We start from the raw sequence: 12,335 nt of genomic DNA on the forward strand, positions 1-12,335 counted from the left end.
TCTACTTGTCCCAATGCTCGTTTTCTCTGAGAACGTATAATGGAGCTTTTATTAGCCAGAAGAAAAATCAAAACAATAACCTCCCTCTATAGGTGTAGGTGAACCAACATGCAGAAAATATTGCCTAAAAAAAAAAAAAAAAAAAAGTTAATCAAAACTGATAAAGTGTAAGTAAATCACCCATCATGATTGGGCAGATGTAGAATCTGGGTGCTATGGGTTATGAATAGTCTCCTTTGCACCCATTTAGATAAACGCTCACCCTATGATGGTTACTACTGCAACACCAGCATAAGCTAGTGAAAATGATCATAAAACAGCACAATATATAAAGACATTCACAAGTAATTGTTTCTATAGGAGAACACAAGAGAGTCTATCACAACACATCGAGAGCAAGAAAGCAAATATAAAGAACAGACAGCAACTCCATGTCATGAACAAAAGGAAGGAGGAAAAAAAACAAAAACGTTCATTGTTTATATAAAAAGAAAAAAACCTGCACAACATTCACATACAGTTGCTAAATATCTGAAAATTACATTGGATGTTAAAGAGCAATTCCAGTGACTACTGATAATATTACACTGAATACAGCTGATTAAAATAGGAAAAATAATTTGGGGGGGGATGCAAGTTTTTCTATCTTCCGAGTTGCACTCCCATAACGGAGGGGAGAACAAAAACACTTTGCAGTTGGGCTATGATTTCTCCTGTGCTAAATGGCGCCACTTACCAGGCATTATACTCTTTTTAAAACATCAGTGGCTACCCATGTTCAAAGGTTGATGTGGATTTTTCTAGCCAAAACCAAACTAGTAAAAGAAAAAGCTTTTGGTGCATATCTTATGCTTTTTTTGGACATGCAGAATTTTTTCTGCTTTTTATCATTTAAATGCCTTCATACCATTGGGTTTTTTTTAGTCTACTTTACATGTTGCTTAAAATGGGAGCAGAGTCCATCCATTGGATACAGTTATCTATAAAATTCCAAAACATGACAATTTGGCTAAAAAGGTGCTTCAGACTAAGTCTGCACAGCCAAGACTCTAAAAACCAATACGAGTCTAGAGGTATTACACAAGTATTCATTATTATAAAAGACTGATATACTGTACTAATAGGCACACCCTGTAAGGCTACATTCACAACTTGCATATTTGGCGCAGCTTTGCATGCAGAAAATCCGCAGCTTTCAACATCGCGGATAGATTTGTGTGTGTAAATGGAAGAGGGGGTGTCAATTCCTTCTGCGGGAAAGATTTAACCATTTCTACAATTCCTTTATGGAAAGCTTCGGATTTTCTACCGGAATATTGTCCTCATGGTATCTAGTAGTAGTTGTTCATCTTCAGATTCTCATTTCAGGTTCCTTCACTTGGCGAGAGACGTAAAAAGAGGGAGACGTATCAGAGTTTGGGCCAACTGGCTGTTTCAGATGCCCAGTGGTCAGCCCCTTATAGAAAGTGTCTATACACCACATCCTTAAGCCATGCTTTTTTGAGCCAATTAACCCCTTCCCGACCTGTGACAGTGTATGCGTCATGAAAGTCGGTGCCAATCCGACCCATGACGCATATGCTGTGTCATGACTTCAAAGCCCCCCCTGTGGGTCGGGTGACCGGGGTCACTGAAAGGTCACCCGACCCGCAGATACAGGGGGCTTTGTACTTCACTCCGGGGGGGTGGCTTAGCCCCCCCCCCCGTGGCTACGATCGCTCTGGTTGGCTGTTAAAGGTGAAAGTGTCTCGCCGTTCTGTTCCATGAGTGCCTCCATCTTGGAAAATGGTGGGCGCATGCGCAGTGCGCCCGCATGAATCTGCAACGCTGCAGATTCATTCATTTTGATCATTATGATATTCTTTCACAGTGATCAAAATAAATTAAAAAAAAAAAAAAAAAGGTGAATAATCCGCCCTTTATCACCCCCAAAGCCAGGCATAAGTAATAAAATAAAGAAAATATTTTTGCGTTGGGATTACAATTAGTCTTGTTGTTAGGTTTAGAGTTAGGATTACGGTTAGGGGTGTGTTGGGATTGAGGGGTTTCCACTGTTTAGGCACATCACGGCGTCTCCAAACGCGACATGGCGCCACCATTTATTCCAGCCAATTTTGCATTCAAAAAGTCAAACAGCGCTCCCTCCATTCCGAGCCCCAACGTGTGCCCAAACAGTGGTTTACCCCCACATATGGGGTATCAGCATGCTCAGTAAAAATTGCACAAGTTTGAGGGTCTAATTTCTCCTGTTTCCCTTGGGAAAATAAAAAAATTGGGGGGGGGGGGGGGGGTAAAAAAAAATTATTTTTGTGGAAAAAATATGATTTTAATTGTACGGCTGTACGTTAAACTTCTGTGAAGCCCTTGTGGGTTCAAAGTTCTCACCACATATCTAGATAAGTTCCTTGGGGGGGTCTAGTTTCCAAAATGGGGTCACTTGTGTGGAGTTCCTACTGTTTAGGGCGGCACATCAGGGGCTCTGCAAACGTACATGACGCCCGCAGACCATTCCATCAAAGTCGGCATTTCAAAACGTCACTATTTTCCTTCCGAGCCCCGACGTGTGCCTGAACAGTGGTTCCCCCCCCACATATGGGGTACCAGTGTACTCAGGACAAACTGTACAACAGCTTTTGGAGTCCAATTTCTCCTGTTACCATTGTGAAAATAGAAAATTGCGGGCTAAAAAAAAAATCATTTTTTGAGGAAAAAAAAATATTTTTATTTTCACGGCTCTGCGTTATAAACTTCTGTGAAGTACCTGGGGGTTCATAGTGCTCACTATGCATCTAGATAAGTTCCTTAGGGGGTCTAGTTTCCAAAATGGGGTCATTTGTGGGAGAGCTCCAAAGTTTAGGCACACAGGGGCTCTGCAAACAGGACATGGTGTCCGCTAATGATTGGAGCTAATTTTCCATTCAAAAAGTCAAGTGGCGCTCCTTCCCTTCTGAGCCCTGCCGTGTGCCCAAACAGTGGTTTATGACCACATATGGGGTACCAGCGTACTCAGGACAAACTGAACAACTTTTGGGGACCAATTTATCCTGATACCCTTGGGAAAATAAAAAATAGTGGGCTAAAAAATCATTTTTGAGGAAAAAATTTTTTTTTATTTTCATGGCTCTGCGTTTATAAACTTCTGCTCACTACACATCTAGTTAAGCTCCTCGGGGGGGGGGTCTAGTTTCCAAAATGGGGTCACTTGTGGGGGGGTTTCTACTGTTTAGGCACATCAGAGGCTCTGCAAACGCAACATGACGCCCGCAGAAGATTCCATCAAAGTGTGCATTCCGAAATGGTGCTCCTTCCCTTCTGAGCTCTCCCATGCGCCCAAACAGTGGTTCCCCCCCACATATGGGATATCGTGTACTCAGGACAAACTGCACAACAACTTTTGCGGTCCAATTTCTCCTGTTAGCCTTGTGAAAATAAAAAATAGTGGGCTAAAAAATGACTATGAAAAAAAAAAAATGATTTTTTATTTTCACTGCTCTGCGTTATAAATTTCTGTAAGGCACTTGGGGGTTCAAAGTGCTCACCACACATCTAGATAAGTTCCTTGGGGGGGGGGGGGTCTAGTTTCCAAAATGGGGTCACTTGTGGGGGAGGTCCAATGTTTAGGCACACAGGGTCTCTCCAAACGCGACATGGTGTCCGCTAACGATTGGAGCTAATTTTCCATTCAAAAAGTCAAATGGAGCTCCTTCCCTTCTGAGCCCTGCCGTGCACCCAAACAGTGGTTTATGACCACATATGAGGTATCGTGTACTCAGGAGAAATTTCCCAACAAATTTTAGGATCCATTTTGTCCGGTACCCATGTGAAAATGAAAAAGTTGATGCTAAAAGAAAATCTTTGTTGGAAAAATTAAAATGTCCATTTCCTCCTTCCATGTTGCTTTCGTTCCTGTGAAGCACCTGAAGGGTTAATAAACTTCTTGAATGTGGTTTTGAGTACCTTGAAGGGTGCAGTTTTTAGAATGGTGTCACTTTGGGGTATTTTCTGCCATATAGACCCCTCAAAGTGACTTCAAATGTGAGGCGGTCTCAAAAAAAAAAAAAAAAAAAAAGAAGTTTTGTAAATTTTGTTGTAAAAGTGAGAAATCGCTGGTCAACCCCTTATAACTTCCTAACCAAAAAAAAAAAAAATTTGGTTTCCAAAATTGTGCTGATGTAAAGTAGATATGTGGGAAATGTTATTTATTAACTATTTTGTGCCACATAACTCTGGTTTAACAGAATAAAAATTCAAAATTTGAAAATTTTCACCTAATTTGTTTTTTTCACAAATAAACTCAAAAATGATCAACCTAAGTTTACCACTAACATGAAGCCCAATATGTCAAGAAAAAAAAAAAAAAAAAACAGTCTCAGAATCAAAAAATGGCCAGGTCATTAAGGTCAAAATAGGCTGGGTCATGAAGGGGTTAATAAGAGGTTAAGTGAAAACCTTTTCAGGAACTTTTTTTTTTTTTTTTCAAAGAGTTTTTTCCCTGAAGCGTGCAGAACACGTCCCAAAAAAGTGATTTTTTTTCCCCTCCCTTGCCCCGTTATTGGGCATTTTTCAAGATCTCTTTTAGGAACAAAATCACTCATATGAGCACCAAAGTGGATTGCAAGTAGAATTGGACAGAAATAGTCTACAAAGTCTTTTCGAAGAGGACTTTGGAGCAGATCTACTCAAAATTTTCAGTGTGTGAACATGGCCTTCATGCCGCTGTGTGTCAATCTGTGAACCAGGGTGTACAAAGAATCAGTGATCATTTCACATCCCGATAATACAGTGCAGACATATAACCAGCCGACAGCTTTTTCCGCATAGAAAGGAGCAGCTGCTGCACGCTGAAGGACGACATGCATTACTCTCCCTGGAACGTTACAAGAAGCCATCAGCCACTGACTCAGCATCTCGTGTCGAGCTTTATTCCCAAGAAAATGCATTTCAGATGCCTAAGTGCATCCATTAGAGGATGGACAGGAAAAAAACAAAAATGATTTAGAAAGGCACAGCCCTTTGCCGTTTTAGTCTAGTCCTCTACTGAACATTTTTCTTTGGCTTTTAAAAAAAAATCTGAAGATGGAAACTAACATTTGGGTAAGTGGGAACTGTTCTGATCCAGAGAAGATACCTGACATACAAACCCTTCTTAAAAGGGATCAATCATTAGCAAGACTTTAAATTGAGATCTGAAGTGATATTTAAAAAAAAAAAAAAAAAAGGGGATATTGCTGGAGACAGTAGTCACTTGCCCAATTTATGACTCACATGGCATAGAAACCTCTAAACTGTACAGGGACGAAATGGCGCATCCTTCTGTACCTCTTTTTCCTGTTTGAGCCCACAAAAATCTACAGGAATAACTGTACTTCTATGTACCAAGAGGTGCGGTATTACGTGCTACTTTACAGTGCCATGTGGTGCATTTCTTCCGGGGTCATTGCATAAGTCTGGATCTCAGGTATAACATATTATCCTAAATTAATTATAAGACAGGTATAAAAGACTGCGTAAATTCAGAAGCTGCTATAAAGAGGGGAAATATTAAGTCACAACTTAAAAAAAAAAAAAAAAAATGCACTACTTGCGTAGACATGCTCACGGCACATTTGGGACATCTACAAATGCATAGCTCGATCGAAAAAAGTAGTAAAAAGCACAAGAAATATATACAAGAAAAACTCTGCAGGCCGCTTCTTCTAGACCAAAAATTGGATGGTTAGAAAAATTGCCACAAAAAAAAAGGAACAAATCTGAGGTAGAAAAGTGATCAGATCTAAGGAGGGAAACCAAGGACTGCCTCGGAAGTAAAGTGCCAGCATGCTAAGAACAGGTACCTGCAGGCTGTGCTCAGCTTAAATTTGGGGTGATCTTTGGGGTAGTCATAGCTCAGCATTACTGGGAACCAGTGACTCAACTTGGACTTAAAAGGAGTTGTCCACTACTCAACAGTCCCTTTTGTATGGCTCAGATGATACCACCACCGACTGTTGCGGCTAGGACACAGTGCCGAGTACAGAGGAACAGCACCAGTCGAGAAGGCGATTTTTTTTTTGTGGCCCAAACAAAAATGAAGGCAAGTAGTGGACAACCCCTTTAAAAAGGAGATTATACAAGAAAATGAAGAGAAATATATAAAAAAAAAAAAAAAAAAAAAAAAAAAATATACAGCACCACACTAATCATGGGCCATGTCTGGTACTGCAACTCATTCACATTCAACTGAACGGCGCTGAACTACAAACCTAGGCGGAAAAACAAATACCAATTGTATAGAAAATAAACGGTCAAGCACAATAATAATATAATCCTACAAAAAAAAAATGTGCCACAAAGACAATATACTCAAAAATAATATAAATAATTTATTTTATTAAGTAGATCTATCAGCCTCTTGTTTGTACTACTTCAGCACTATTCAGTTTCACTTATACTTACCTTTTCATACTAAATGTATTTATCTTTGCACAGCAGCACTTTATTTGTTAAACAGATATTCTGTTAACCTCTTTGCACTAATACATTTTGTGGCACATATTTGATAGTTCATGTCTGTTTTTTGCAATTTAGCACTATTTTAAGCACCCTGTTTATATGCAATTTGACTTGGCTTTAGTAGTTTACATTTATGCTGTGTGCATCTGTGAGGAACTTTATGCAGATTGTGTGGCATTATTTCAACTTTTAATATATATTTTTGTGCTCCAGTAATTTTATTCAGCTATGCATTTTTTAAATATTATCTACTTAATAAAATAAATTTATATTATTTTTGAGTATATTGTCTTTGTGGCACTTTTTTTGTAGGATTATAAACCTAGGCGTAAGCCTATGGACAAGAGTCGCGCATGGTCCTTTCTTTTAATCCCAGCCAGCGCCAATAACGCCTCGTTGGCGTCACCAGTTCCCAGTGAGTTTATGTAGACGTATTGATCACCCCTAAAACATGGCTCGAACGCCGAGCACAGACTGCGGTAAAACCACAAACTAATAAAATCTCATTACAGTTCATAAGTTAAAAGAAAATCATAACCTGAAATGTACAATACCGATATCAAGAGATTGAAAGAAAAAAAAAAAAAAAACACATCAAAACATAAAATAAAGCACACAAGAAGGTTTTTGCACTTCATCTTAAAGAGGTAGTGTCCACTATATACAAGAAGTGACATCCCGCGTTGGCTCTTGTAGGTTATTCTACTATCCAAAAAAGGTTTATAAATAGTCATAACTAGAAAAATATTGGTTTTTTTCTCAGCGTTCACTTTTTTTTTTTTTAAATTCAGATCTCCGGTAAGAAGAATATGCATAATACTGAATGACCATACCTAGGCAGTTTTGGATTTCACCGGCCTATATGTCTCCATACAGGTACAACCTGATTGTTTGTGCATCTGTAAAGTAAAAATTGCCCTTTCCAGATTTACTAATAAATACATTTCCCCTTTAAGACCACATGGTCTGGCTTTCGTAACTAATACGTCAGGACCCGACTAGAATCTCCATGATGTGGTCCAGATCGTTCAAATCCGTCCTGCAGGCCTGCAAGTTACTGTTTGAGGCGTTATTGCACATGGTATAGAGCTTGAGGGGTTCCTCCATCGCCGGCTGCAATCTTGGAGACATCAATGAGGAAAAGCTGAAATCTGAGTCGTACATAGAAGTGTCAATGTCGTCAAAAATGTCATCCACTGACAGGTCCTTTAAGTAACTGGTGGAACTGGTCAGTTCGAAAGAACCAAAAACGCATTCTGTTCCCTTAACATCCGGCTTTTCATCTTTGTATCCGCTTTCCATGGGCTTTGGTGGCTCATCAATGGCAGGGCCCTGGGTTGGAGATGGGCTGATGTCCTCAACAAAATCTAGATCTTTGAGAATTGATGAAATAGCAGAAGACATGTCATCGTCTGTAACCTCCATCAGACTGTCCAATGGGTTCTCGTTAGGCCAGGGATCTCTTGTAAAGTCAGTACTAATTACAAAGGGTACGTTTAGCGAGGAGTCTAAGGAATCACTTCCTGCGTACATTAGGTTGGAGGGGATGTCACCCCCCATGACGCCAGGCAGCTGGCTGGTCTCCTGCCTCGTTTCCTCCTGAATCTGACGGACTGTATTGGCTATGAGAACGGATCGGTGGAGGTTGGGTTCTGCAAGCATTTTATAGCTTTGCAGTTTGTTGAGGCACATGTTGAGCACCAGTTGCCTTTGATGACTGTATGGCATGGCTCTGTTGCAATCGTAGGCACAAGGAAAGTCGCTCATGGTCTCTTCGCAATCATTTACTTTGCGTTTAAGTCCTCTACCAAGCATGGGTCTGTGAAAAGAAAATAGGGGCATGTTTGTTATGTTCAATAGTATCTCATAAAGTCAATAGAGCATCAAAAGGGATCAGTAGACAATAAATGATAAAACAATACAATAAAGTCCAACAGGCGAGCCCATAGCACTGAAGCTGCCTGGGTTGTCGAGTCCATAGTCCCACAGACCTTGAGTCAGACAGCCATGGTGCCAATGGCCGGCACAGAAAACTAAGGCTCTGTAGTATCTCCACTGCAGACCGTCCACTGTGGATATCATTATGAAGGGTGAAATTCACATCTACATCCTCATTAGGAGCCAACATGTTGCCGATCTCAAACTTGCACTTCTATTGGATTTATGCAGCGGATATATTTTGCAGCATGACATTTCTTAAGATTTCATGCACTATGGGGTCACTTAAGTGCAGCAGGTTGTCTGCAAGTGAATACACAGAAAAATGCACTGTGTTTTCACCCCATGGGAATGTAGCCTAAAGTCTGCCGTACATGTTAGGCCAGCCGCCATCTTGGTGGGCTCTCCCGTACACAGGAGCGCCCCATTGCCTCTACGAGAGCACTATCACCATTGGGGTTTACAACTGGATCTGTCTCATCTTCAGAGCAACAAAAGGGTCAGGCATTGAGATTCAAACATCAGATGTCTGCCAGTCCTGCGGGTTTAGACTAATGTGTATACAAGAAGAGTGAGGTGATCTACCGGATCCAATATTTGCTTCCAGATTGTACAGGTGACGACCACCATAAAAACTGGACAAACAAAAAACCATTAGGAGAAACTTGTCCACCGCCACATTCAGAGATGAAGAGATGAGCACCAGTAGAAGTTACCTGTCAGAGCGTAGGCACGACAGGCAGAAGTGCACGGTGCCAGAGAACTACTGGCATTCCCACGCAAGGTACTGCGCATAAAGAATATACCTACAGCCAAAGTTTTACAAAACTGGCTTTCTATGGGGAAGACTTACCTGATCGTGTCTTTGAATGCAGAACTTTCAGCTGTGGGTACAGAGATCTAAGGCTTATAAAAGGTCATTATCAGATTGGTGGAAGGTCTGACAATCAGTAGCTCCCCACGATCAGCTGTTGTAAGCTGCAGTAGCGGCTGGATCTAAACATTGACCGAAGCTAATCAACTCCTAGTCAAGAGATGGATTCTCAACGATCGATATAAGATCAGACCTCCACTACTCTGCAATATTAATCCACATGAATAAAAAAGTTTACATGCCAAAAATAAGGCCATATAGAGGGAAAGAGGCAAAGAATACTGCGGCTAATGCAGGAGTGCACAGAAAAACACTGCGGCCAAACAATCAAATATACACATCTCATACGTAGACGGATAAAAGGGCAAGTCCTGAACAATGCATGAATACAACAAAATGGGTCAGTAGATAGTATGCCGATGCATAGCAGTAACCAAATTAGCATGCCCATTCGCGTTAGGTGCTTTCTCAAAAGGGGTACTGGAACCCAAATCTACTGATTGCTTGACCAATAGGGGCAGTATACAAAGAAGAGGAGGGGCCTAGAACCGATCCTTGAGGAATCCCAACAGTAAGGGGAAGATAAGAGGAGGAGGAACCAGCAAAAGATACAGTAAAGGAGCGGTCAGAGAGATTGGAGGAGAACCAGGGGAGAACGGTGCATAGTGAGAAAGCACCTAACGCGAAACGCGCGTCAGGGGGTCTGCAGGGAGGCACACAGACACACCAGCGACCATGGGTAAGAAAAAAATTTTTTTTACCTGATGAAGGCTAATTTTATGTATAGCCGAAATGCGTTGTGTTTTTATGTCTAATAATAAACTGGATATTCCTTTAAATATTCGGAGTAATTAATGAATCAGCCGGAAGCGCTCCTTGACAAACTGGAAATCCTTTTCTGCAAATACTTATTATGGGAACTTAAAGGGGTTGTCCAGGCTTGGGGCTCAAGTCTGCAGTCACTCTTTGTGACCGCACAGTTGTGAATCCTCACAATGCATGCTGTTAGGCAGACACATGACCACAAGCCTGTGATTTGAATACATGCAGATTAGACTACACAGCCTCACTCAATGCAAGTGAATTGAGCGAGGCCAGTCACATCTAGTAGGAATGTGGCCGGAAATATACTAATAGAAAAATTGCAGTCATATGACCATCCGTTCCCAGAACCGACGAATCCTGATAGCGTGCACTGTGAGGATTCACAAGGCTGCAGTCACACAGTGACTGCAGACTTAAGCCCAAAGGCTGAACAACCCCTTTGTGACAGCTGACGTACTATCCCGTCCATGTGCCCCGCCACAATTTGACCATGAATGGGAAAGTACGTCATGGCGATCAGCTGCGTTCACAGGGGCTGAGAAAAAGTCACTTTTCTTGATGAGTCTGCTTAACCCTGTAATACCCTGGGGTCGACAAAAGATTTGCAGGAGCCTGATCCAGTTGGAAACCACCTGCACGCCACGGTGCGGGGGATGCCACAGATAGGAGACAGCTCTGGTCCGGCAGCCACAGACTACAGATGGCCAGTCTTTAAACCCTTCCTGACATCAGGCATTAATAAGTTGGGTGCGGGTGTATGGAGTGGGAACAGGAGCCATAACATACAGGATGGCGATGACCGGGTCTCACTGCAGGCATGACCTGCCTCTGATCGCTCCTGACAGCGGCATCTAAATGATCTGTTTCCGCCTCACTTACTCAGGCGCTCATAGTCCTCCCACCACGACAAGATAGCGGGCAGCCGGAGGGTTTGCCATAGAAGCTGCGGACCAACACCAGGCCACCATCTTGAACTGCTGGGATTTTTTTTTTTTTAGTCACCTCATATCCCCCCAAAAAGCAATAAAAGTGTCACATGTTCCCCAAACACTGCACCAATAAAAAGTACAGCTCCATGGGCAAAAGAAAAAAAAAAGGGGACGGTTCCATCGACAGAATCATTTTAAAAGTCACAGGCCTAAAAAAAAGAGGCGACAAACCAAAGTTTTTTTTTTAAAAGTGTAACACTCAGCAGCTCAGTATGTCCGCACTGACCCCGAGAATCGCGTTTAGGGGGTCGGTATCCAGCAAGGAACCAGTGTCGGAGAAAATACTAAAAAGTTTAGTCTCGGAAGAGACGAAAGGAAAAAACTAAGTGACAAAAAAAAACAAAAAAAAAAAACCCGGTTGTAAGGGTTAAAGCCGGCGGCAGTGATGTCATTGCGTGACGTCAGAGCTAACAGGAGGCGCCTCCTCAGCAGCACGGACCACTCACCTGACACACGGCGGCTGCGGACACTTCCTTCCCGGTCTGCCGTCTGTGACTGCGCCGCTGCCCGTCTCCTCCTCCTCGACGTCGTCTTCCAGTCACCTCAATCATGAGGCGACAAGTTCTAGAACCGAAGGCACCGACTCCGGTCACGTCCTACGTGCTCCCCGCAGCCGCCGGGCTCACGGCATGCTGCCCCCCGCCCCGAGCTCCCCTCCAGTGTGAGCATCCGCCGCCAACACCAGGCATAGAAAGTGCGTGAAGGATACCCAGCTGATTGACGGCCCTTGTCAGGTGCATCGCCTCTGATTGGCTGACGGCTGCTAGGGCTGCACAGCAACGATTTTCTGATTGGTCATAGGGAGGAGACACGGTGATAATCGAATTGCGCAACTCAGACAGCCAATGAGAACGAAGGGCGGTGAGGTGACGTCACGATGACATCAGAGCGAGGCGCGCTATAAAAGCTGACAGCGCATGCCGGCAGCGCAGAACCATCGGTTGTGTGGACAGGTACCTGCGGCAGTTACATTATGCCAGCGTTATATTTTTTTTTTTTTTTTAGTGAAAAAAACACTTTTTTCTCTGTTTTGTTTTAAGCCATACATATGTAATATCTAATTTTTCACAGTTGGATGTTGCAGTCCTTATGGTCACGCATTATTCAGAGGTGAGAAGCAGGGCAGTTTCTAGGGAATTTTGCCACCAGGGCGAACATCGAAAAAGCGCCCCCCCCCCGAACATTAACATACTGAGTATTATAGATAAACGTGTCTT

General features: G+C 42.5%; 1 protein-coding gene across 1 annotated transcript; it reads right to left on the bottom strand.

The window, feature by feature from the left end:
• Positions 1 to 6,153: 6,153 nt before the first annotated feature.
• LOC141085270 (SERTA domain-containing protein 2-like) lies at positions 6,154 to 11,879 on the bottom strand. Its single transcript, XM_073570548.1, has 2 exons — positions 11,565 to 11,879; positions 6,154 to 8,311 (listed from the first exon to the last, which is right to left on the bottom strand). Exon 2 carries the CDS (start codon positions 8,305 to 8,307, stop codon positions 7,480 to 7,482), a length of 828 nt encoding a protein of 275 aa, XP_073426649.1. The 5' UTR covers positions 8,308 to 8,311; positions 11,565 to 11,879; the 3' UTR covers positions 6,154 to 7,479.
• Positions 11,880 to 12,335: the final 456 nt, after the last annotated feature.

This window comes from Dendrobates tinctorius, unplaced genomic scaffold (genome assembly GCF_039654945.1).
Source record: "Dendrobates tinctorius isolate UK_male_01 unplaced genomic scaffold, ASM3965494v1 ptg000006l, whole genome shotgun sequence".
In the NCBI taxonomy this organism is placed as follows: Eukaryota; Metazoa; Chordata; class Amphibia; order Anura; family Dendrobatidae; genus Dendrobates; species Dendrobates tinctorius.

What these genes read in the sequence shown, in the direction of transcription:
- LOC141085270 (XM_073570548.1), bottom strand. Translation starts at nt 8,307, where the DNA reads ATGCTTGGTAGAGGACTTAAACGCAAAGTAAATGATTGCGAAGAGACC.